Here is a 26,283-nt window from a genome sequence, read left to right as displayed (position 1 = left end):
ATCGCGATTATGCCCCAGGCCGGCCCCAGGCAGTGGCCATTTCGCTTGTTCTTACTGCAGAGGCTGCATGTGAAAACAAAGCCAAGGAGCCATCAGAGGAGGCAGCCGGTCCAGGGTTTGTAAGCAGAAGGAACTGAGACAGCAAACAAACTTGGGGAGCAAAACAATTATTTTTACCAGCCTGGCACGTTCAAGCTCCTGTCTTGGCTTACCAGGGCTTAGCATTAAAAAGATCTCATACGCTATCTAGTAACTAGTTTTCAAACTGTACTTCAAGAACATCCCAACATTTCCTAGAAGTGGGGATCCTGGGAGCCTGGTCCTTATCCCCAACTCAACCAGAGAGAAGCAAGGTTTTTGTTTTTGTTTTTTTACTGGGCTTCCCATAAGCTGTCATTTGAAGAAACTGTTTCCAAGAAAGATCGAAAAAAACCTGGTCAAGTTTAACCTCCCAGCCACCACAGCAGCCCTGCCTACAGCATCTCCAAGCCATTGGGCAACTGTTTGAAAACGTCCAGGGACTGCAAGCTCTCTACCCTGCTAGCTGACCTGGGCCCTGCAGAGACAGCTCTGAGTATTGCAGGTTTGTCCCCACCATGCACTGAAATCTAACCATCTCTCCCTCCCCTCACTGGGCTTTGTTCTGCCCCATGTCGCTGGAGCCTCCCAGAAAAGTCTGTTGGCTTTTCTACCCCACAGCATCTCCTGCTGATGTGTGAAGATAGCTCTCAAGTTGCCTTGGAGTCTTTTCGGCAAATGGAGCAAACTTCTGTCTTTCCTTATATGACCCAAAACCCCAGCCCCTGCTTCTGGACAAACTCACCAGTGACTGCCTCACCGTTGGGGCCTGGAGTTAAGCCAAAGATAACCTTGTGGGGTGACCAGAGTGGATTTAGGATGGAAGTCCTTTGGGAGTTGGCCTGGCCCACTCCGAAGTCACCTCTCCACTTTGCCTCTCCACCGTGCCCTCCCCTCACCCTTGTCCCCACTTCCACCCTCAGCTGTCTTCCCAGGATCTGCTGTCAAACATGGCTTTTCCTACCGGGAACTCTTGACGTTTGGGTCTCTACACTTATCCCTATATCATTTCATCTGGCTGGTTTCAGCCCAGCATTCCCGTCACATCTTGATTTGAACCTTGCCTGTTGCCCGGAACCTGTGTCCCTCCCTACAGATGTGATACTCGCTTTTTTTGGTGCTCTTCTACATCTGCCATGGCAGTAATCAGCGGTAATCAGAGGTGTCCCCTCAAGAGTTTCACTTACTCCACCCCCTCCACCCCGCCACACACAAAAATCCTTGCCTTGGTTTGAAGCATCACTACTGGGTCATGTTTGACTTTTGGTCCATTGTGATCCCCAGATCACTTTTGTTATTGTTATTGTTCCAACATTCATGATTTGGCGTGAATCCCCACTTTGTATTCTTATTTCTTCAATCTACATTTATTTTCGCATTTTGGCCCTGCTTCTGGTCAGGTGGGAAGAAGCTGACAGATCTTATATTTTGACACTGATTTCTCAGGGGAAAAGAGGAAGCACAGAGGTGTTTTCCTGAGTCTCACTTGGTGTATGATTTCCAACAGACTGAGATATTTGCTTCCACTACCTAAGTTTCTTCCATTTGATGTTTTTCAACAATACTATGAGGATAACATTACTCCCATCTTACAAATGAGGACACTGGGGAGACAGCATGGTAAATGTTAAGAGTAAGGACTAAATTAGAATCTCAGCTCTGCCTTTGGACAAATTAATCTCTCTGAGCCTTTTTTTTAATAAATTTATTTTTTGGCTGTGTTTGTTTGGTCTTCATTGCTGCGTGCGGGCTTTCTCTAGTTGTGGAGAGTGGGGACTACTCTTCGTTGCAATTCAGGGGCTTCTCACTGCGGTGGCTTCTCTTGTTGCAGAGCATGGGCTCTAGGCGCGTGGGCTTCAGTAGTTGTGGCACACGGGCTCTAGAGTGAAGGCTCAGTAGTTGTGGCACATGGGCTTAGTTGCTCCGAGGCATGTGGGATCTTCCCGGACCAGGGCTCAAACCCATGTTCCCTGCATTGGCAGGCAGATTCTTAACCACTGCGCCACCAGGGAAGTCCTCTCTGAGCCTTTGTATTCTCACCTGTAAATTTAAAAATTAATGGTCCTATCTCAAAAGTTAAGAAAATAATTAAATGATATATGTAGAGTACTTAGCTCTATACTTCACACATAATAAAAGTACAGAGTAGTAGCTGTTAGGTTAAGTTCTTTACCTTTTCAAGGCACACGTCTCCTATATAGACGAGGTGGGAACTTCTGCTTCTGGAATATAGATCTTCTACTTCTAGAACACAAGTTTCTGTTGTGCTATTTTTCCTGCACTGTATTGCCATTTTCAGAAATTCTCTTCCAAGAATTTAAAGAGGCTTGAGCAATAGTAATCATGCCAGAGAGCATGACATTAGGAATTGGGGAATCTCAAGGCTGGATTCACAAGCTGGCGGGTGGGAGCAAGGAGGGGAAGGCTGGCTTAAGCCCAGACCAGAGCATACAGGTTGGAGTGACCACTATTTCTCTCTCCTTAACCACCAGCTGGCTGGACCCAGTGCCCATACCTGGACAAAGAAAGGGAAGCGTGAATGCAGGACTCAGAGCTCGGGAGCTGACATCTGGGTCAGGAGCCAGGTGGCACTTGAAGTTCCAGGCCAAGGTGCAGGGCCTGCCAGATTATTTGGCTTATCAGACCAAGTTACTCCTGATTACAGACCACTACTTACTTAATTCCTTGTCGACTCACTGCACATAACAGTTGGCAGCTTAAAGAGACCAAAACCTGTAATTTACCCACCTGGCTGGGCATCAGAAACACCTGAAGAACTTGCCAAAGATGTCAATTCTTGGGCCCCACCACTGAAATATGGATTATTTGGGTCTGGGCCTGGAAAACAATTTTTTTTTAAATCTCTAGGTAATTCTGAGGCTCAGCCTGGTTTGGGAACCCCTGCAAAAATTAGTGATTTTATAGCTGAGGAAAAAGACCCCAAACCAGGTGAAATGACTTCCCCTACATCATACAGGGTATTGGTAGCAACATTCCTTCCATCCTTTTGTTGCAAATTTTCTCTGCACTTTCGTCCCAGGCAACACAAGTGGAAGATATCTGAAAAATAAGGATTTGATTATTATTTGCTTCTAGGGACAATTTCTGGGAAGAAGCTAGCTGTTCCTAGCATGTCTTGGGTGAGGACCTTGAGGGACAACAGAGGAAAGCAGAGGCCTTCTGACTCTTGAAGTCCAGATAGCTTCCACATTCAGTTATGAGAGCTGAGAATTCCCCAGGCCCATGACCCCTGGAGCCCAATGCTGGATTATCTGTTGCACTGGATTATTGTGCCTGGCCCCGGTAGCTGCATGGAGAATTGTGTGTTGCCTGTGTAGGCTGAAGCTCTCCATCCATCGTATGTGCATTTGCTCTCGCCTGTGGTGAGGGAGCAGAGGCGGATGATGTATGGAGAGCTGGGCAGGCAGCAATGATGGAGAATGGATGGAAACTCAGCTACAAAGCTCAGCTGGGAGACTCACACCCCACTGGAGCTGGGATTGATTGGCTGGAACTTTCTCGCCCTTCTCACTTTTTCTCAGAGACAGCAGCCTGCAATGTGTCGGGTGCCCCGGTGGAGAAGGAATTGCTCTCAAGGTCAAGGAAGCTCTGGGTATCTCAGAGGTAATCTACCACGTGCCTTATTCCCAGAGGCAGACAACCCTCCACCCTAGGAGCCAAGTGACCCTCCAGTAGCTTTCTGTTTCCTGGACCCCTTCTCTCTGTACTTGGTCTCCTTCCTATCTCCTTCTCCTTTTCTACCCTCGGCTCACACTAAATGACGTTCTTTCTTGGGTGCTATCTGTATGGAGTATGACCTGTCCCAGCAGATTTTGCCAGGGTATCAAAGAGTAAGCAAGAAATCTAAGGTGGTGTCAAGGTTACTGAGGACGGTTGATGATCTTAATGCTGTTAATTGCATTAACACGGATCCAGGTACAAATGTCTGCATTCATCTACCTTCCCAGAACACTTTTAGAAAAGTGCCTACCCCCTTTCAAATTTGTTCTCCTTTCCCTAACCTACAGGGTGGGTCATGTGACTACATCTGCTAAGCGCTCAGGCAATGTTGGGCAAGGGGGTGGACCATGAATGGAGTTGGGAGGCGTGGGTTTGAGTCCCAACTCTGCCACTTTCAGGCTGTACCCCTTGGCCAAGTCATTTCACCTTTTGCTGCCAATACTCACCTCCCATGGTTGTTGCAGGACTCAAAAACGTCTGGAGTGATGAAAGCACTTTGTGAATCAGAAAATTCCATACAACAGTCAGCTATTGCTACAGTGTTCCAGGGGAGAAGGTAAAATAAATAAGAACCCACTTTTAAGGGTTTACAATCCAAAGGGAAGACAATAATCTCATGGGCTTAAGCAAGGAGCATTTCTGCAAAGCACTAAGAACTTTCTGTGCCAAGGGCTCCCCCCTGAGGAGGGTTGGTTCCAGGCAGCTGGCATAAGGCAGGAAGACTTCCTGGAAGAGAAAAGCACACGCCCTTAGTTCTCTTAGCCTTGGGCAATGCTGTGCTCCTACAGATGCTTCTTGAAAAAGGCCCAAATGCAGCCCATGACCAGCTGGATAACAACTTCGGGAAGTCACAGGCTGTACTTGCCATGGAATCCAGACTCCACGGAGTGCAGTGTGGGTCTCCACCAAGAAGTAGTTCCAGCCCACTGCCTGAATTGCTGCTTCCTGGATGTGGGGGACACAGCTTTCCCACTTCCAGGAAATGAAGCCACGATGTCACCTAAGGGTTCTCCCAAAGAGAACTGCAGGGCAGAGTTTGGAGTGTCATCCTAACATGTCCAAGGCGTTCTTCCCCCTTAGGGGGATTTGTCTTTCTCTCTTTCATGCCCCTCCATCCCTCCCTCTGGAGGGAAGGACAACTTAACAGCTACAGAAAGACAAATCTCCCTCCTTCCCAGGGTTGATGAGAGGAAGAAAAGACAATGCATCTCCAGCACAGGTGTAGAGACGGTTCAGAGAATGTCTATCATCATCAGTATTTATCTGTGGGCTGATCCCTTTTGCTTCCTGCTCCTCAGTTTTCTCATGTACTCTGTTGAGATTAGACTGAGTGATAGCCAAGGACCCCTCCCCTTTAAGAACCACCCCATCTCTGACCTGCTGCTTACTAAGCATCTTCTGCAGCCTCAGTCTTATGAGCTATGAAGTGGGACACCTGGGCCTAGTGGAAGTTCCTCAGAAGACTGAGGCTTTGTCATCACCTACAAAGCAAGGGCAATATCTGCACCTGGCCCCAGTACAGTGCCTGCCATCTAATGAGCCCTCAGTAAATACTTATGGTATAAATGAATGAATGAACGAATGAAATAGATATACTGTTTCCACCCCACCATGCTGCCTCTGTAAGATGTTAAAACTATACTAATTTACCACTTTTATTATTAGAAGACATCACCCTAGCCCTCTTGAAAGTCCCCCATTTTTACCCCACCCCACAAGTACCAACAGTGTGGGGAACAGGAAGAGGTTATCTTAGTCCATCAGGCTGCTATAACACAATACCATAGATGTGGTGGCTTATAAACAACAGAAATTTTTTTTTCATAGTTCTGGAGGCTGGGGAGTCCAAGATGAAGGCATCCACAGATTCAGTGTCTGGTGAGGACCTCCTTCCTGGTTTATAAACAGCTGTCATCTCACTGTGTCCTCACATGGTGGAAGGGGGAAGGGAATTCCCTGGGGTCTCTTTTATATGGGCACTAATCTCATTTCTGAGGGCCCTACCCTCATGGCCTGATCACCTCCCAAAGGCTTCATCTCCAAATACCATCACAGTGGGGGTTAGGTTTCAACATATGAATCTGGGGGGACACAAGCATTCAGTCCATAATAGAGGTTCTCAAACCTTAGTCTTCTATAAAAACACCACTGGGGAACTTGCTAAATGGCAGATTCATGGGCTCACCCCAGAGACACTGAAACAAAATCTTTATGAGAAGAGGCCCAGAAATCTGCCCTTCGTGTGGTTCCTTTTTTAAACATTTTATTGTTGAAACGTTCAAACATTGAGCCAGTAATAGCATGAAACCAGGTCCCTATGATCCAACATTTAAAAATTTCAACACATGACAATCTGGTTTCATTTATATCCCCACCCACTTTTCCTCCAAATCCTGGATATCATATTGTTTCATCCATATATACTTCCATTTATATTTCTAAAAGACAAGTACTTTTTAAAAATTCCTAAAATAAATGACAATAATTCCTTAATACTATCAAAAGTGCAGTCATATTCAAATTTCCCCAATTGTCTCATAACTTTTTTTAACATTATAGGAATTTTTATTGAAATCAGATTAAATTTGTTCACTAACTTAGGGGAAAATCAACATCTTTTTTTTTTAATTAATTAATTTTTTGGCTGCGTTCGGTCTTTGTTGCTGTGAGTGGGCTTCCTCTAGTTGCGAGCGGGGGCTACTCTTCCTTGTAGTGTGCAGGCTTCTCATTGTGGTGGCTTCTCTTGTTGCAGAGCACGGGCTCTAGGTGCATGGGCTTCAGTAGTTGTGGAGCTTGGGCTCTAGAGTGCAGGCTCAGTAGTTGTGGCGCACAGGCTGAGTTGCTCACAGCATGTGGGAACTTCCTGGACCAGGGCTCAAACCGGTGTCCCCTGAATTGGCAGGCAGCTTCTTTACTGCGCCACAAGGGAAATCCCAACATCTTTAATAATGACAGTGTTTCTATCTGAGAATGCGTATCTTTCCATTTGCTCATCTTATTTCGTATCCATCAGTGTTAAAGTTTTTTCATATAGGTTTGCATCTCTTGTTAGATTTATTATTAGTTATTTTATCATTTTTTGTTACCATTGTAAGTGGGACTTTCTTTTTCCATTATATTTTCTAGCTAGCTGTAGTTTGAATATATGAAAGCTATTAATTTATGTATATTTTTGTACTCTGCTACCTTACTGAGTTCTCTTATTGTTTATAGTAAATTTTTAGTTGACTTCTTGCATTTTCTAGGGAGACAACCATATTGTCTGAAAATAATAGCATTTTCCTTCTTTTCCATTTTTACACTTCTGATGTCTTTCTCTTACCTAATTGCATTGGCTAGTACCTCCAATATAATGTTAAATAATAGATGTGGGCATCCTCATCTTGTTTGTGACTTTAGTAGAAATGATTCTTGAATTACCACTTAACAATTCGCAGTTCTTAAAAAAATAAATATTAGTACCATAACTACTCCATTTGGCTCTGAAAAACATATTTTATCACATTAGGAAAAATGCCCTTGATTTCTATCTTATAAGAGTTACTTTTAAAAATCAAGTGTTGATTTTGTCAAATGTTTTTCGTATATATATGGAGATGATAATTTGATTTTCACCCTAGATCTAATAAGGATGAATTTTATTAATAGTGTTCCTAATTTTTTGGTGGTTTAAAAAAAAATTTAAGTTGATTTATCATGCTGTGCTAGTTTCTGATGTACAGCAAAATGATTGATATATATTTATTTTTTCAGTTTCTTTTCCATTAGAGGTTATTAGAAGATATTGAATATAGTTCCCTGTGCTATACAGTAGGTCCTTGCTGTTTATCTATTTTACATATAGTAGTGTGTATCTGTTAGTCCTATAACTTTTCTTTTTACAGTTGGTTTGTTCAAATCAGGATCCAAATAAGATCCATACCTTGCAACTGGATAGTCTTTTAAGTCAGTTTCTTAAACTCTTATTTTTTAATAATTTTAGAGTCACATAAAAGTTGCAAAAATGATACAGAATTCCTGTGTACCCTTTACCCAGCCTCCTCCAATGATAGCCTTACATAACCATAGTAGAATTATCAAAACCAGGAAATTGGCATCAGTACAATACTATTAAAACTACAGACTTTATTTGGATTTTACCAGTTTTTGTATGTACTCATTTTTCATTTTTTTCCTTTTGTATATAAGTCTATGAAATTTTATCACATGCATAGGTTTGTCAGGATACAGAACTGTCACCCACAAAGTCCTCTGTGCTATCTTTTTTTAAAATTTATTTTATTGAAGAATAGTTGATTTACAATGTTGTGTTAATTTCTACTGTACAGCAAAGTGATCCACATATATATATACACATATATATGTATATATATTCTTTTTCATAGTCTTTTCCATTATGGTTTATGTGCTATGTCTTTATAGTTGCATGCACCTTGCCAACTCTAACTTCTGGCAACCACTGATCTGCTCTCCATCACTATAATTTTGTTATTTTGAGAATTTATGTAAATGAAATCATATAGTATATTACCTTTTAAGGTTGAATTTTTTCACTCAGCATAATGCCCCTGAAACCATCCAAGTTGTTACAAATATCAATAGTTGATTTGTTTTTTTTGCTGAGTAATATTCCATATTGTCACTTTTAACTAATAGGTGTCCCTTCATCTCTTTTGTTTTCTTGCTATTTATTTACTGAGAATCTAACCTATAGAATTTTCCTCATTCTGGATTTTGCTGATTTCATCCCCAGTGTCATTTCACTTGTTCCTCTATTCCCAGTCCTTCATATAACTGATAGTTAGATTTCCAGGCCTAGTCAGAATCAGATGGTTCTCTGTAAGGAACCTCCATCCCCACTGGCAACTCTGAGGCACGTGTTACTGAACACACTTGGAGAAAGGATACTGCGGAGGAAGGAAGAAAATGTCATGGGGACTGGGGCAGTCTGAGGAGGCTTGCCTGTAGGAGAAGGGCTTTGAACTGGGGTGGTGCTCCAGGCAGGCAGCTTCAGAGGCTGAATGTGAGGCACCACTGTGGCAGAGGAGGTGTTAGGGTTGGACAGAACGTCCTGTGCAGGCTTCGTGGTGGGTTCTTTGGAAGGCTGAGCCTGGGACACTGGTAAACCTCCCCCCACCCGACTATCACCTCCACTCCTGGGACACTTCTGAGCTGAGAACAAACCCAAGTGATTGGAGGGCGTGCACCTGGGGGAGGGGGCAGTGCCTAGCAGGGCCATGTTGGGGGTCAGGTCGGGGGTCTGTGAAATTGTCCTAAGGCCCTTATGCACCCAGGCTTCCACCACAGCCTCTAGAGGTCTCCTTGCCTCCAACTCAAGAGGTGGATGGGGAGCTGAGAGGGAGGAGGACCTTGGAGCATGGGCAAGGTTCTCAAGGTCAAGAGGGCACTCCTGCTCTTCAAAGGGACTGAAACCCTCTGAAGCCCATGTCACAGGGGGGCTGTGCCATTTTTGCTTGCACACTTCCCTCCAGAGAAGTGAGTGTAGCCATCCAGGCTGCATGGTTGGAGAGCTCTGATGTGCCAAGGGTCTCCTCGTGTTATCCTGGTCTCTGTCCCATGCCCTCCAGGACCAGAGAAATAAGTGCAATCCCTCTTCTACACAAAAGCCTGCAGGGTGCTTGAAGGCAGCACCCCCAGAAAGACTGGCTGCAGCCTTCTGCTGTTTACGAGGACTAGCACATCTGATCCTCACAGCTCTTCCATGGGAGGCTTATTATTACTATTTTTGTTGTTGCTTCTTTGTTTTGTTTTGTTTTGTTTTGTTTTGCCATGCCACTCAGCATGTGGGATCTTAGTTCCCCGACCAGGGATCGAACCCATGCCCCCTGCAGTGGACACGTGGAGTCTTAACAACTAGACCCCCAGGGAAGTCCCAGTTGTTGTCGTTTCTGTATTACAGAAGCTGAAATAGGCTCAGAGAGGTCCCACAGAATTTTTTTTTTTTTTTTTTTTTTTTGCGGTATGCGGGCCTCTCACTGTTGTGGCCTCTCCCGTTGCGGAGCACAGGCTCCGGATGCGCAGGCTCAGCGGCCATGGCTCACGGGCCCAGCCGTTCCGCGGCATGTGGGATCCTCCCAGACCGGGGCACGAACCCGTATCCCCTGCATCGGCAGGCGGACTCTCAACCACTGCGCCACCAGGGAGGCCCTCCCACAGAATTTTGATGTACATACTTCTCAACCTTGTCTTCCCCTGTCACATTCCCTTGAAACTTGTCTTCTTCAAGCTAAAGGAAGTCCAATCTTAATTCCTCTTACCGCCATGAGGGTGTCCTTTGCTTTTCCTCAGTGTGCCAGGATGGAAGACCCAGGATGGGAGATCCTGCCTTCTGGGCAGGGAGGGGCAGAAACTGAAATAGAAACCTTTTCTTGGGAGAGTGAGGAAAAGGTGGGCCCCATCAGACTACAGGAGCAGCCAGATGCCTGGTGGGGTGAGCTGGGACTACTGTTGCTCATTCTGGGAGAAGTTTGGGATTGGGGGGCCTTTCCTGGCATAGGAGGGGCTGGGGAGTTCCCAGGGAGAGGTCACTCTGTATCAGTGGAGTCAGTGGGTACAGGCTCACAGAGGCAGGAGCAGGAAGCTGGTCTTGATAAGGCACTTGGAATGGTATGGCTGGAAGATGCTTTTGTGGTACAAATGGGGAAAAGTGAGGCCCAGAGAGGGGCAGAGGCTTTCCCAGAGACACAGAGCAGGGTAGGAGCCCAGGTCTGGACACCACTCCACTGCCACTTGGCTGTCCCATCAAGGAGCCTGGGCTGTGCAGTGGGAGAGGGTACATCTTCAACTAGGTCCTTGACGACTCCTGCCAAGCTTCAGAGATGGCCTTATGTGAGCACTTATCATACTCAGGACACAGTGTCAGGGAACAGTGCCTGTCCTGTGTAGGTATGCAGTGCTGTGCTATTACAGCATGCCATCAGAGAAGGCAGGAGTAACCCAAGGACACAGAGCTAATACATGGTAAAGCCTGGACCTTGTTCTCCAAGGTCTGGGTCTTCTCAGCCCCAAAAGAGCCTCCTGGAAGAACACAGTCTCTCGAGCCCAGACTGAGAGTCACAGGAAGTGGGTACGGGATGTTTGTGGGATCTGGGCTATCTCTGGCTTCTCCCAACCTTTCCACCTGCCTCCCATCCCACATGCCAGCCTGTCAGCTTGTATTGAGGCAGACACCCAGGGGCTCTGTTGATAAGCTGGGAACTTCTGAAGTTTCTTCAAAATGGATCATCTAAATTTCCCACAGTGTAAGATTCCATGCTTTTCACTCTTCAGCAAGCAAACTCCTGCCTATCTTATAAAACCCAGCTCAGAGGTACAGCAAATGACCACGTACAAAGCCACAGAGGGAGTCACATCACATTCCAAAGAATCTTACAGTCCATGATCTCTGACCACAATGAAATACAATTAGAAGTCAACAAGAGATACAAACCTCCCATAGGTTGAGAAACTAAAAAACACACTTCTAAATCATCCATGGGTTAAAGAGGAAATGACAATGAAATTATGAAATATTTAGAACTGAATGATAAGGAAAGCACAAGCAGTTTCTACTTCCTTTGTGAAGTCAAAGTCCCTGGGCCCACGTGCTGAGTATCTTCCACTGCCCCTCCAGATGCACTCCAACCTCCTCCTCCAAGCTCTAGGTCCCAGGAGGCTGACCTCTATGGGCTGCATCAACTGGTTCCCTCGTCCTTGGCTTCTGGTAGGATTTGGCCAATGAAGAAATCTTGCCAGAAATCAGAGGGAGGGAAGTGGGGCCCCGTTTTACCCCCAGTCCTTTGCAGTATGATTGCTGTGGGCTGGGTATGTCCCTCGAACTCGGGCCACAGCTCTAGTCAGTAGTGCCATCCTCATGGCTCCCACTTTTACCCCTCCCTCCAGCTTAGGATAGACAGCAAAGGGCTACTAGTCCTTTGGTGATATGCTATCCCTGTGGTTTCCCTACACCCTGACTATACTTCTAAACACTGCTTTCTTTTTTTTTTTTTTTGTCCTTTTTGCGTTATGTGGGCCTCTCACTGTTGTGGCCTCTCCCGTTGCGGAGCACAGGCTCCGGATGCACAGGCCCAGCGGCCATGGCTCACGGGCCCAGCCACTCCACGGCATGTGGGATCCTCCCAGACCGGGGCACGAACCCGTATCCCCTGCATCGGCAGGCGGACTCTCAACCACTGCGCCACCAGGGAGGCCCTAAACACTGCTTTCTTTAAACTCTCCTCAAAGCACCCACTTTGGGTATTCCATGTGTTTCACGCCAATAACTCCACACTTACTAAGTGCTCGCTGTCAGTCCATAACCGTGTTCTCACAACTGGATGACTAAGCTCTGACCTTGTGTTATCTCTGTGTCAGCACCTGTCAGCACCTGAGGTCAGCAACTGGGTCAGCTCCGTCACCTGCTCTCAGTGCACAGCCATGCTCAATAAAGGGTATTAATTAGGATATCACATAAATGAAGGACTAGGTTTGAATTCCTTCTGCATATACTAGAGCATGCAAATGTTGGCATATAGAGGATCTGGGGCTCAGTTAAGACTCAGACGTCAAAAAAAGAGAGAGCTTTAGACTGGGATAAAAATAGGTATTCAACAAAAGAACCTTCAGTTCTATGAGCTAAGATTTTTAAGGATCCAGTGTGTTCTCATGCCATCCAGTAAGCAGAAGATCCAGACACAAGGGGAGCCCAGTGGGGCTTCTGTGCCATGTAAATGCCCATCTCCTGCCTCGAGCTCTCCCTTAGCCCTGCCTGCTCACCTCTCATACCCCTCCAAGGTGACTTCTGTAGCCCATCTGTCTGCCTTGGCTCTCCCACCCTAGAAGGCCTCGAACCTTCCCTACCACCCTAGGGCAGAGCCAGCCAACTGGTCCCTGGGTCTGGGGCGCACCATGTGCATTTTGTGCTGCGGCAGAATATTTGTCTACCCTCAGGGGAAGAACCCAAGTAGAAGAGTAGCAAAAGCAAATCAGGTCTTGAAGGCTTTGGATTTGGCTGGAAGAAAGGAAGGAAAGAAGATATCCCAAAGTGGGAACAGCTGGAACAAAAATGTGGTGGGGGGAAATGGGGTGACTTCCGCCAAGGAGTGAGGAGAATCTGCCCAGCCTAAGCCAAGACCCCAGCCCTGGTGGGGGAGGTGAAAGTCTGTGATTTGAGCACTCTTGAGGGCCAGTCCTTTCAGTGCTGGGGTAAGGGACTCAGCTCATTGTACCCAAGGCATTCATTCATTAAGTGCCTGCTATGTGCCAGGCACTATGCCAGGAGCTGAGGGTATGGGAGTGCATAGTGATCTCGAGCTCAGGGACACACGAGACACAGAAGATTCTAGGAGGGCAAGGAAACCACCATTATCCAGCTCCAGACAGAAGCTGGGCTTGTCCCCATTTTACAGTCGAAGAAGTTGAGGCTGCCTCCTTGGCCCTCCTGAGAGGGCCAGCTCTTAGTCCTTTGCCCCTGGGAAGCTGGGGGAGCGATACAGACTCTCCGGAAAGGCGGGGGTATTGGGGTTGGGGGGGTCCCCTCTCCCCGCCCCTTCCCCGCCCCGTGGCCGCAGCGTGGCCGGGCAGGGAGGGCCGGGGCGGAGTTCGCGTCGCCTGGGGGCGGGAGGGCGACGCGGGCTGGGCAGGCAGACGGGCGAGAGGACCGGCGCGGCCGGCGACGAGCAAAAGGAGGGGACCGCCTGCTGGGGACGTGATCTCGCGGCCAGACCAGACTCGCGCTAGCCCACCCGGCGGACCCCGTGAGTGAGTGCCCCTCGCGCCGCGCCGTGCACACGGCCCAGCCTCGTTTCCACTTTCATTTCTCCGGCCGTCCCGGCGTGGCACCGTCCCGAGGCGACCTGTGCCCGAGCAGGCTGGCCACAGCCCTCGGTCCGGGTCCGAAGCTCTGAGCTGGAAAGTCGGGGCTGGGGTTGAGGCGAGTCGGTGGAGGAGGGCGTGTCTTCGGAGGCGGAAATTTCAGGCCTGCTCCTCTGGGTCCTACGACCCGTCTGTCCCGGCGGCTGGGCTGGGGAGGGAGGGGCGTCAGGGGTCCTGGGAGAGGCCGAGGAGTGGTCGTAGGTGGCCAAGCGCCGCGGGGAAGAGCAGGGAGTCCTCCCCTCTACTTTTCTCTTGGATCTCTGCCCTCAGCCCTCCCGCCTGCCCCCACCCCCAACACACCAACACACACACACACACCCCACACACACCCCACACACACACAACACACACACACCACACATACACCACACACACACCAACACACAACACACACACACCCCAACACAGACACACAACACACACACCAACACACACACACAACATACACACACACACACACCCGCACTACTCGAGGCTGGATTCTGGTTTCAGACTGGGGCCAAGATCCTGGGCCAGGCCTGGGGGAGTGGCAGGTGTGGCTGAGCATCAGAAGCAGGCAGGGCCCCTCTGTGGTCTTCATTTGGGAAACCCAGATACTCACCCAGGGAGCGAGCCATCACTAGCCACTTTAGGAGTGAAAGGACATCCAGAGTTAGGAAACGGGGGCCAAGAGGGGGAATGGCCATGGTTTGGAAGTTCAGGGAGGGGACAGAGATTCTGTGAGAGTTAGAAACTCAGTAAACGGATGGGAGTGGGAAGTGAAGACAGACAAGTGGCATGGATACAAGGGCATCTATCCATCCCCCCACCCCCAAGCTTTCATTTTCCTGGGGAAAGACCCAGGCCTTGAAATTCTGCAGCAGGAAGGTGGGACTCTAGCTCACTGGTTAGGACACCAAAGTTGCTGTGGGGTGTGGGGAAGGCTCAGTGTGCTGGGGGAACAGCAATTAGGTTGGTCTAGTTGATGGGAAGATGCTTCCCCTTTCCCTCCACTCCCCTCCTTTCCCCTTATCTCCACCAGACCAGCGACCAGCCAGTGCAGGAAAATGGCCGTTTACTAGTTGTCATGCCCCACCTTATCCCAGTGTCCAGTTCTGCCATTGGAGATCCCCTGCCTGTAACTTGCTGTGTGAATGCAGTCTCCTCAAATCCCCTTACTGGGCCTCAGTTTCCCCATCCATACAAGAAGTGGGTTGGATTTCTCACGGCTATTTCAACCCTATGATTCTTGATTTTGAGCTTTCCTTAAAGCCTGAGCATCTGCTATGTGCCAGGCCCTGACTGAGGCTGGGGGGTGGGGCTGGTGGGGGACCAAATGGCCAAAGAGTAATCTCCACCCAAGGACAAAGAGATCTGGGTTCAGTAGAGGGGCTGTGGGAGGAGGTAGCATTCAACCTGACAGTTTGAGTCAAGCCAAGGGACCAGTGTAAGAAAACACACAGAAGCAGGAGTTGGGGGTGTGTTCAGGGATCAGGAAGAAGCCCAGGGTTGTTTCTGTAGGGAAATGAGGCAGGAAAGCTAGGGTGAGGTGTTGAATGCCAGGGTGAGGGTCTGTTGGTAGCTGTCACTGAGGGGGGCTGTGCAAAGGTGGAGAGCCCAGGGACCCAACCTAATTGCAGTCTGAATGATTTTGGAAGCTCCTGCCCCAAGCAGAGTTTAGAAGGCAGGCTGCAATTCAAGCATGGAAATCTCCTCTTGGATCCGGAAGTCCCACATTGAGGACTTCTTTGGGTGAGAAGTTGAGGGGTAGGGGATGGATGACCTGCCACACCTTTGAGGTTTTTTCAAGAGGACAAGATCCTGCTGGGAGACCTGCCCCTACTCTCCAAACTCCTCTCATTTTACTTGGCTTCCCCTTCTTGGCCTGTATGTTGTGTGTTTTAGACTTCTCCACTAGCTTGACTTGTCTGACATGATGACCCACACGTACCTTTGGTTACACCCAATTGTCACCTTGTTCCCACCCTCCCTTCCCCAAACCTGTCCCAGTATTTCTAGAGATGTGAGAAAGGAAAATACTCCAGTGTCAGCTCTGAGGTCAAGGCCAGGCTTTGTGGCTGTATTCAAGCCTCAGTCTAGGGTTAGAGTCCAGGACTCAAATTGACCAGGGTCAGGGCCAGGTCATAATTCAGCCTCCAGCCAAAAAGCTCAGTGTTTAGCCTACACTCAGCCTTAGTGCTCAGTCTGGGGTCAGGATCAGTGCTCATGTGGCTAAATTCCAGTGGGTACTTGGCTCTGCATTTCCCAAGAGCTCACACATTCACAGGGGAGATGAGGTGACTACCCTGGAAGCCCCAGGAACTTGGCCTGTGAGTGACCGAGGAAGTTGCATGGCCCAATTCATGCCTGCTGTAGGGGTCACCCAGCAGTGGTGGATGAGACTAGAACCCAGGTCTCCAGCCTCAAAGACTGGGGCTCTTATCACCGTCCCCAAACTCTGTTCGGAGACTGAGATCCTTCAATTCTAAGAGGCAAAGCAAATCCTTCTGAATTCTGGATGGGCCCAGCTGGGTGATTTGACTGCATTTTCCTACCTTCCAGTGCCGGGCACATAGTATGTGCTCTAGGAATGTCTACTGAATGTCAGGTGCAGTGGGAGGGGCCACCGGCTGTTCTGGTTTGTGTTTCAGGCTGGAGGAGGCTAGCTTGGGAGGAAGGATCTCCAGCCACTGCTGGAGGAAGTGGTGCCCTTCTAGACCTACCACCTCCCCCTCCCTCCAGTGCCTGCAGCCACACTCAGAGGCCACCCAGCTGGCCATATGAGAGCTTTTTCCTTTCAGGGTAATAAAAGGAAAGTACATTTTTGGTAGAAAAGTCCCTCATGCTCCCTGGGAATCCCCGGTGGCCGGATGGACTGTGGGATATCTCAGAGGAAGCCGAGGGCGGGGCCTCTCCCCCTACCCCCAGGACAATGCAGGCCGGCTCTCCCACGCTTTACCAACTAGCCTATGGGATCCCCAGAGGTCATCTTGTGCAGGCCCCTGCCTCCTGCAGGGGCCTCTGCCTGCAGGAAGCCTCTGCCAGCTCTCTAATGGTTCACAGCAAGTCTGAGGAGCACCTGTCTGGAGCCCAGGCCCAGCCCTCTCTGAGACACAATGAAAGTGGAGAGGAAACTAAACAAGATGGGAGGGCTGTGGACGCTTGGCAGGGGGAGCTAGGGTATCTGGAAATAGGGCAGGATGCTGGACTGGGGGGATGAGGAGGATTTAGATTCCAGGCAGAGAATTCCAGGCCAAAAGCCGAGAGGTGGGAGGGAAATGATGTGTCGGGAAGTCAAGCCCATTTGGTAAGGACCTGACCACCATGCTCCCCCATGCCCTTGGCCCTGGCAGGGCATCCGCAGGGCCTGCCCCTGGACCCCTGGCCCTCGGCCCATCCTGGCCATGGCGCTGTGCCTGAAGCAGGTGTTCGCCAAGGACAAGACGTTCAGGCCGCGGAAGCGCTTCGAGCCGGGCACACAGCGCTTTGAGCTGTATAAGAAGGCGCAGGCGTCGCTCAAGTCGGGTCTGGACCTGCGCAGTGTGGTGAGGCTGCCACCGGGCGAGAACATCGACGACTGGATCGCCGTGCATGTGGTGGACTTCTTCAACCGCATCAACCTCATCTACGGCACCATGGCCGAGCGCTGCAGCGAGACCAGCTGCCCGGTCATGGCCGGCGGGCCCCGCTACGAGTACCGCTGGCAGGACGAGCGCCAGTACCGGCGGCCGGCCAAGCTCTCGGCGCCGCGCTACATGGCGTTGCTCATGGACTGGATTGAGGGCCTCATCAACGACGAGGATGTCTTTCCCACGCGCGTGGGTGAGTGCCGCCTGGCAGGCAGGTCAGGCCTGGCTAGGGAGGAAGGGAGCCAGCGGGGCCCATCGCGCAGATGAGGCATTTAGCTTGATACAGCCAAGAGGAAACGGAGGCTCAGGGAGATCGTGTCTGCTCAAGATCAGGCATCTTGAGCTAGGGCTGCCTGGCTCCCAGTTTGGGGCCTCTTTTTGTCTGAAGCTTGAGTGTCTCTCCAGGGAACACCCTGGCAAAACCACTATGATTCTCAAAACCTTCCAGAACAGGTGCCTCAAGGTGCTCCTAGCAGGTTGCCCTGCTTGGGCTGATCTGACTTGCTGCCTCCTGGGAGTCCCCTCTGACTCCTGGCCCCAGGAAAGGGAAGGGGGTGGGGCCCCATGGGGGCCAGACGGTATCTCCTCCTCAGTGGGCTCTAAAGGCAGAATTTTCCCTTGTCAAGCCCAATCCATGGAGCCTTTTCTTTTCTTAGCTGGGCAGCCTGGGCAGGTGATGGTGGGGAGAGGAGATGAATGATGTCATCCTGGCCTGGCTTCCCCACCCAAGGGCAGCAAGACACGGTATTGGCTCAGGAGCTGAGCAGGCATGACCCTGTGTTCATCACAGCAGCCACGCCCCACCTGGCCTCCTGTTGATCTGTGTTAAGGCTATGGGAATCAGAGATGGGCGGGGCAGGGTGGTCAGGCCCGGAGGGGAGAAGTCTGAATGCTGAGGGCCTTGAGTCACAAATCAGTGCCCACGCCCCTCCCCAGTCGGTGGCCTTCCATTTCCTGCACTATCATGTCCAACATGGGTATCTTCATTTCATGAGAGGAAACAGGCCGAGAGAGGGACAGTGCACCGAATCAGGAGGGACTCAGAACCAGCTCAGGTCTCTTGAGGCCCAGGGCCCCACGTCTAGATGGACAGGACAAGTCTGAGGGACCTGGGCTGGGCCTGGAAGGGCTCACAGGGAGACAGGGCTCAGCCTCACCCGAGAGCAGTGAGGAGGGGGAAGGGCCTCATGGAGTGGGGTGAGTCAGTGTGGGCCTGCGTCTGACCGCTTGTTCCCTTCTAGCCTTCACCCCCAGGCCTGTGAGATCCCAGGTGCCTGTGCCTTAATCCTGGGATGGCTCTGCCACAGCAGAGAAGAGAGAGTAGCCACCAAGTTCTCCACCGTGAGCATGGGGGACTGTACAGAAATTGTGCCTTTTTCGCAGGTCCTGGACCTTGTCTCTGGCAGGGTCTGTGGCATTTATCTCTGAGGGGTGTTGCAGTGCAGTGCAAAGAGGGCTTGAATCCTGCCTCCAGTCTGTACTAATTAATAGTTGTGTGGCCTTGGGCAAGTGGTTCCACATTTATGCACCTCTGTTTTATCATATCTAGAATGGCTGCCATACCCATTATCATACCAGGCCAAAGGTGCAAAGGACCCAGCACAGGGCCTGGCTCACAGATGGAAGGTTCTTGTGAGTCTTATTGACTATTTGAAGGACTGAGAGATATATGAACTTGTTCATGAAGATTTAGTAATTCTCAGGATTGGCTTCTAGGGCCTGCTGTGTGAATGTTGCGAAGGGGAAGGAGTCGGTAGGGCTGGAGAGGCAAGTCAGGATCAGATCATGAAAGGCCTTGAGCAGGCGCCATGCTGGGAAGTTAGAACTCAATCCTGAAGGCCCATATTTTTAAAAATGGACCCCAGATATTGATGAACTCTCCTTGGAATTGCATCCAAGGGTGTTGTGTGCGAGCACCTACAGATGCACATGTTTCTGGGGAGAGTTTTGGCATAACTTCCATTATAGTCTAAGAAGGGTTGGTCAGTGACCCAACAAAGTAGCAGAGTCCTGTTCAGGGTGATGGGACAATCAGAAGATGGTTTGTATTTCAGCAGAGGAGAGGCACAGTGCTTCATTAAAAAGGGAAGTATGGGAGAAAGCAAACCTTGATTTCTGTTTCCCACAGGGAAGTGTGCTAGGGAAGAGGCCATCTTGGGCAAAGGCTGCCTGTGGGGGGGAGGGCAGGGTTGGGCAGAGTTTCATCATCAGATTGCTGATGCCCCATATCTGCCCATCCCGCCCCCTAGGAGTTCCCTTCCCCAAGAACTTCCAGCAGGTCTGCACCAAGATCCTGACCCGCCTCTTCCGCGTCTTTGTGCATGTCTACATCCACCACTTCGACAGCATTCTCAGCATGGGGGCCGAGGCGCACGTCAACACCTGTTACAAGCACTTCTATTACTTCATCCGCGAGTTCAGCCTGGTGGACCAGCGGGAGCTGGAGCCACTGGTGAGGCCAAGCCCCCACTGCCCTCCCCAACCAGAGCTAGCCTCTGAGTTTTCAGATCCGAAGGCTACCTGCTTTAAGAAAATCCAACATCCAAGTGGATATGTTAGGGGACCGCAATTCATTTAACAATGGATTTTGCACTTTAATAGCAACTTCATTCAAGTATCAGTTTACAAACACAGATCTGCAGCCTGGAGTTGGGAGGCGGTGGCGGCGGGAAGGGGCCAGGCTCAGGTAGAAGAGTAGCCGGGCCCTGTGGTTTGGAAACGGGCTGCCTGGCAGGTTGAGCTCTGACTGACCCCTCCCCACCTTGTGTCTCTGCAGAGGGAGATGACAGAGCGGATCTGTCACTGAGCCCAGACCTGGACCTTGTTGCCCATCAGATGGACCATCTGAACACAGAGTGGCCAGGGAGGGGACCCTCAGAAGTCTGGTAGCAGAGGGACCTGAAGGCCCTGGGGCCCCTCCACACACCCAAAGCCCCTGGACTTCTGGTTCTCAGGAGTCTGCCCACATGTCCCCCTGACTGTGAGTGGAGTAGGGAAGAGCTTAAAGGTGGGCAGACAGGTAAAAAGGAGCAGCTAAACTCTTAGCATGAAGTCTAGTCTGCTCTGACACTTGACCCTTCCACGGTGGTTGCCAAGCCTGTTTGGGGAACGTGGATGTGGCTGAAGTGACGGCAAGAAAGATGCAAGAGCATGAGTAGCCTGTGTGTGAGTGGACACGGATGACATGTGTATATCGGTGTGTATGTGTATGATTTTGACTGTGGGGTGTGTCTGTGAGAGCTATGTGCCTTAGACTGTTCCTGGCACATAGTAGGTCCTCCATAAATGTTACATCAATTGATGGATGGATGGAAGGGAGGAAGGAAGGAAGGAAGTAGGGATTAGGGCCATCGGACCATGACCACTTAGGAATGATGACGAGTCAGTCTCCCCATTTGGTGTGTCTGACTATGTGTGTAAGTGCACGAACTGTGGTTGTAGATGTAGCTCCATGTTTGAATCTTCCAGGCTACCATCTTCCATCAGCATGAGTTCTGGGGAGCTACTGATGGGGGGAGGTAGGAAGGGGGGCCCTGCCCTGACTAAAATCCTGGCCCACCATAGGTTCTGATTTGCTCAGCTAGAGGTGCCCAGGAGCTGTCATTTCCCTCATCCCTCAGCCTCCAGGAGGCCTAATTATAGATAGCCTCATGGGCATCAGGGGTGATTCTTCATATCCACAAAGATCCCCAGTCCTTAAATCAGGAATCATATACTCCAATCTAGCTTCCTGAATCTCCAGATGTGGTTGTGAGGATCTGAAGCCCAGCACAAGATAATCCTCCAACCCACAAAGCTAGTGAGCTTGAATTGGGAAGCTCCGGAGCCTTATCTCCTGCCTGGGACATTGAGGACCACATAGCTGTGAATGGACTCTTCCAGGCTTGGAGAGCCCCCATCCTGCAAGTACCCGCCTCCTTCCCAACCATCCCTGAAACATTCCAGCTGGTTGGATCTCAGAGCATAGCTATCCACAGAGAAACTGGCATGTTCATTCAGCACTTATTACTCAGCACCGCCATGCCCAGCCCTGCGCCCAGACCCACAGGTGGGGAAACTGAGGCAGGGTCAAGGCCCTCCTCTCCTGGAGACTCCAGGCTGGGGGGCCAGGATGGAGAGCCAGAAGGAATCTGAGGATCATCCAGTCTCACCCACAGAATCATCCACGTACATGGGAGGAAACTGAAGCCAGAGGAGAGGCGGGAGAAACTGTCCAAGGCCTCCCAGCAAAGCTTTTGTGGAGCTGGAGTGGAAACCAGGGGTTCTGACTCCCACCCCTGGCCTGTGGATTGCTACACAGGGAAATGAGATGCACTCCAAAGGAGGGTTTGACAGCCCCTCTCCAGGATACAACTGTTCCTGCTTTGAGCAAGGATTTCTAGCCTGATGCCAGAGTGCCCCACCACCCCTGTGGTCTGCTGGGGTTGTCTGCTGAGCCAAACCTCCAAAATCATGCCCCTCTCCATGGCCCCGCAGCTGCCAGATCTCTGGGGAAGCAGATGGGGCTCCTGGGTCCAGCCAGCTGGACCTGGGTCAGCTGCCTCCAGAGAAGTTCCCGAGGGAAGCACTGGCCCAGCAGCTTTGCCAGAAGCTCTGGTGTGAGGGGGGGTGGGGGGGCGGTGTCAAAAGATTCTGCCAAGGAAGACTGTGGATTGGAAGATGGAGTCTAGGCTATGGCCAGTGCTGATTATGCGGCAGGGGGCGGGGGATGTATTTTTTTGTGAAACAGAGGGAAATTTTATTGTTGTTATTTTTGGTAAAATAAAGGAGGCAAACTAAAGGCCCTGGTGGGAAGCTGTGGTCTGGGTGCCACATGGCTCCTGGGCAGGCTGTAGAAGGAACTGGGCCAGAATGGGGCAGGGAGGGCTTTTTGTCCTGAGGTCCTGGGCCATGTGGAGGGCTGGCTGATGTGGTCATGTCTGGCCCAGCTCTCCAGGGTGGAGTCACCAAAGTTTTCCCAGGGCTCTGAGAATCCTAGACCCAGAATTCCTGGGCTAGGCTAGGAACCTCAGAGTGGGGAGGGCTGGCACTTGCCTTCGGGGAACTCAGTCTCTTGGGAAAGTCTTTCCTTGTTTCAGCTCAGGTCACCTGGCACTGGCTACTCTCACTCCACCCCCTTAATCTGGGTGGTTTATTGGAGCTAATGGGTTAAGGTACAGGGCAGAAATACAGCCCTAACTGTAATCACAGCAGAGGAAATGCTTCTCAAAAGAAGGCTGTCTGTCAGGTGCTGGCTAGAGCTCCAAGTGGTGGCAAGACATGGGGCTGACTCCTGAGCTTCTTCCCCAGGAGACACATGACGCTCTTAGCTCAGGTCTTGCCGTCAGTCCACTGCCCCTTACCCTCAACTGCCCAGCCAAGAGTTGAAAACCAGCTTGGTTCTTAAGAGTCAGCAAAGGCCCACCTAGAGCTCTTCCTTCTACCTGAGAAGGAGTCAGCCTGGCTTTGTGCAGTGCCTCTCCTGGGAGACAGAGACCTGGGTTCCAGTCCCAGCCCAGCCCCCAAGGTACTCTGGCATGTACTTCATGATCAGGTGTGGGAGTGAGGGACTTACAGATCTCTAAGCTCCTTCATTACAGTCTGTGGATCATTCACAATAATAACTAATACTATGTGTTAGGTACAGCTCTAGATGCTTGACATATAATAGCTTGTTGAATCGTTCTTTGGCTAGTTGCCTAGCTCCCTTCCTGGTGCCCGGTATCCCTCCCTTCATTGCTGTAGGATCTGTAAGGCCTGCACTCTGCAGCCCCTTCTTCTGGCTTACCAGAGGAGGCCCCAGTCCAGCATTCTAAAAGGTGGCTCTGCTTGCATACCTCCTATGACAGGTCACGCACTACCTCCTCAATTACTGGACAGCTTAGACTCTTAGAAACTTCAGGCTCTGGGATCATAGTTGTTCTGGAATACACCATATGAGCATAGACTTATCTCAGAACTGTGTGGCCAAGGCCTGCACCTTACATGAGAATGTCTGAATACATCAGGAAGCCCTCACAAAACTTCTTTGAGAAATTCAGAGAGGGATGCTTGGAGAAGACAGAGAAAGGAGAAGATAAAAGAGAGAGCTGGGCTTCCCTGGTGGCGCAGTGGTTGGGAGTCCGCCTGCCGATGCAGGGGACACGGGTTTGTGCCCTGGTCCGGGAAGATGCCACATGCCGCGGAGCGGCTGGGCCCGTGAGCCATGGCTGCTGAGCCTGCGCGTCCGGAGCCTGTGCTCCGCAACGGGAGAGGCCACAACAGTGAGAGGCCCGCGTACCAAAAAAAAAAAAAAAAAAAAAAAAGAGAGAGCTGAGGCCTCAGCTACACAGAGAAAAGAGCCCCCCATAGGGCAAAACTTGGCAGGACAGGATCCTTGGAGAGGCAATGTATTGAAGGTAGAGGGATAGTTTGGCTCGCTTCCTCGTTCCCTGCTCCAAATATTCTTATGGATCTTGAGCCAACAGGAAAACAGAGCCGTCTGCAGCCTAGCTGCCCAGCCATTCTCCCCACCTTGGAGCAGAGCATTCACCTGCTGAGTAAAAGATGCCCCACCACCCTTGGCCCCCAGGAACACTGCAGCCTCTTGGAAGTTTCCTGCTGCCACTCCCACTGCCCCACCATCAGGAGCTGTGTGGAGTGTGTGGTGAAGGGAGCCACAGGCATGGCTGGAGCTCCATCTGATTTGGGGAGCCCTTCCTTAAGCTGTTCCTCCTCTGAGCCCCCAAGAGCCCTCATCTCTGCTGTTAACTGAACTTGGTTGCCATTCAGGGAACACAGCAATTTTGAGAACCTGGGTTGGAACACAGACCTGAGTGACTGAGGATCATCTAGCTATTGAGACATTCAGGGAACAGAGATGGGAACAGGCCAGCGTGGCCTCTGAGGATTTGAAGCTTGGATGGGCCTGGAAGGTGATGGTGGGAGAGGTCAACTTACACAGGGGCTTTCAGGTTGAACTGAGAGATTCTGGAAGTGACTTACTTAATACAGAAGCTTGGGAGAACCCGCCCTGCCTCCAGCCGTCACCCAGACTGGGAAATCTAGCAAAGCCTTGAATGTTCCCTATTGTTCCAGACCTCCAGACCTCCTTCCATCATACAGATGAGAAGACTGAGCCCAGAAGGGGAAAGGGAACGAACATGTGTCGGGTGGATGACGGGAAGGAAGTCCAAGAGGCTCTTTCACAAGCATTGCTCGCCAGACCCTCACAGCAATCCTGAGACAGGCAGGGAATGGATGTTTACTTCCATTTCACAACGGAGCAAACACACTCAGTTAGGGCCTACCTTAACCCCAAGGCAGCACTCTCACTCCCTCATCACACTTGCAGCCTGGGGGAAGGTCGGGGGTTGGTTGAAATATTAATTTATTTGCAGGTAGTTTTCTGCAAGAAATGAACTTTTTACGTTTTTTATTTTAAACCACCATTACCTACTGGGGGTAATACTTTACTCAAGGAGAAACTCTCACGGTGAAATTACAGGCACGCAAACCTTTTAAGAAATTTTACAGAATTCGTTCTCGTTTTTAAAAAGACTGGCAGCATTTCCCCATATGTAAAAGGGATTTTAAAAATTCCTTCCCGGCATGCAGAAGCGCTCGGTAAATATAATTATGCCTGCTGCTGCCGTGCCTCCTCCCTTCTTGAGCTTCCCGGGTTTCCCGACCTCCACTCGGGAAAGGCACTGCCAGAAGGAGCTAAGCCCGGCCCCTTATCCCAGCAACCTCCCCGCCCTTCACCCGTCACGCCTGCGCAGTTTGCTTAGCCCACACTCGCTGGGCGTAGCCATCAGGGCGCAGGCGCAGCTCCTCCCTACACGCCGTCGGGCCCACCCCTCGGGGCTAGTATATCTTCTTCCGTGTTCTTGGCTGAGCGAGCTGCTGCCTGGGTGTGCGTGACAGGCCCTGCCGGGAGTCAGCTGAGGTAAGATCCAGACAGCGAGGTTTCCCTGCCAGTGAAATGGTGCGGGGAGGGTGGTGGATTTGTGAATGAGTCGTGTGCCTGGGACGGAGCAGTCGGGGCTTTCAGAACGGCCCGAGGTCACGACCGGATTCTGCTGCGGGGGGCGGGGACAGCTGAAGGGGACGCTTCTTTAGGGCTCTCCTTTGGCAGCGCTCCGTTTGGGACGAGCTCTGGGTGCAGCGTGTGTTTCCGGTCCGGGCTCAGCCTGTGCCTAGGGTCGGGGCTTGGGTTGTGACAGGTGTCTGAGGTCGGAGCTCATCCTGGGCCCAGCTTGAGACTCAGTCCCTATCAGGCTATATGGCTGGGCTCAGGGCTCAGGCAGTCCAACGTCATGAATAGTTTTTCATGTGAGGAATTTATCATATCTGTGTACTCCATTGTTTTAAAGTTAGATGTTTTCATTTAAAAGCTCCTGACATAGGTGGGTCGCTGTACAGTGAGGAGAGAGAATAGTGTCAGGTACCGTCTCTCTCCTTAGGGAGTTTCCAGGCTACCTGTCAGATGGTCAGTAGCAGATCAGAGGCCATCGCTGGTGACAGGATTGAAGTGTTGGAAGTGCTTGAGTTTGGGTCAGGCAGTCCTGGGTTCAGATCTCACCTCTGCCACTTCCTAGCTGTGTGTTCTCGGGAAAGTCTCCTCTCAGAGCTTTGGTTTCTCCTGTATTAAAAGAGCTTAGGAGGGTCATTGTGAAGGTTGAATGGGATTACATGAGTCACCTTGTATGGCACCTGTCATGAATTGGGTGCTGAATATTTGATGCATGAAATGGGTGTGATATCTAGGAATTAGATCATTTTGGACTAGGGTACTTTAGAGAGGCCTTGGGGGAAGAGTTAAGGTGACAGGTCTTGAAGCCTCAGTGGGATTTATAGGTGGAACTGACCTTGCAGGTTGGGTCAGTGCTTACTGACCAGTGCCCATGTGCCCAGCACTGTGCTGGGCATTTCATATATATTGTTTCACTAGATCCTCAGCCTCTGACCAAGTGCTTTCAGCCCCACTGTACTTAGCTTCAGCCCCTGTAAAGAAGGCTTGGCT

The 26,283-nt window shown here is 50.5% G+C and overlaps 2 protein-coding genes across 4 annotated transcripts in view; both read left to right on the top strand.

Moving 5' to 3' along the window:
- Positions 1–13,444: 13,444 nt before the first annotated feature.
- MOB3C (MOB kinase activator 3C) lies at positions 13,445–21,890 on the top strand. 3 transcript variants are annotated; one of them, XM_060089759.1, is made up of 4 exons: positions 13,445–13,574; positions 17,025–17,493; positions 19,550–19,752; positions 21,027–21,890. In XM_060089759.1, exons 2-4 carry the CDS (start codon positions 17,076–17,078, stop codon positions 21,060–21,062), a joined length of 657 nt encoding a protein of 218 aa, XP_059945742.1. In that variant the 5' UTR covers positions 13,445–13,574; positions 17,025–17,075; the 3' UTR covers positions 21,063–21,890. The 3 variants fall into 3 exon arrangements, with proteins under 3 accessions (XP_059945742.1, XP_059945744.1, XP_059945743.1); XM_060089761.1 differs by having other exon boundaries at positions 20,077–21,890; XM_060089760.1 differs by having other exon boundaries at positions 13,445–13,578.
- A 3,199-nt stretch (positions 21,891–25,089) lies between these two features.
- Positions 25,090–26,283, top strand: part of MKNK1 (MAPK interacting serine/threonine kinase 1) — a 43,083-nt gene continuing 41,889 nt past the window's right edge. The window contains exon 1 of the mRNA XM_060089762.1: positions 25,090–25,206. The gene's annotated coding sequence lies outside the window, so the exon portion shown is untranslated. The remainder of the gene's footprint in view (positions 25,207–26,283) is intronic.

This window comes from Mesoplodon densirostris, chromosome 2 (assembly GCF_025265405.1).
Source record: "Mesoplodon densirostris isolate mMesDen1 chromosome 2, mMesDen1 primary haplotype, whole genome shotgun sequence".
NCBI lineage: Eukaryota > Metazoa > Chordata > Mammalia > Artiodactyla > Ziphiidae > Mesoplodon > Mesoplodon densirostris.
Note: the sequence above shows the minus strand (reverse complement) of the source record. Positions and strands in the feature narration are given on the sequence as shown.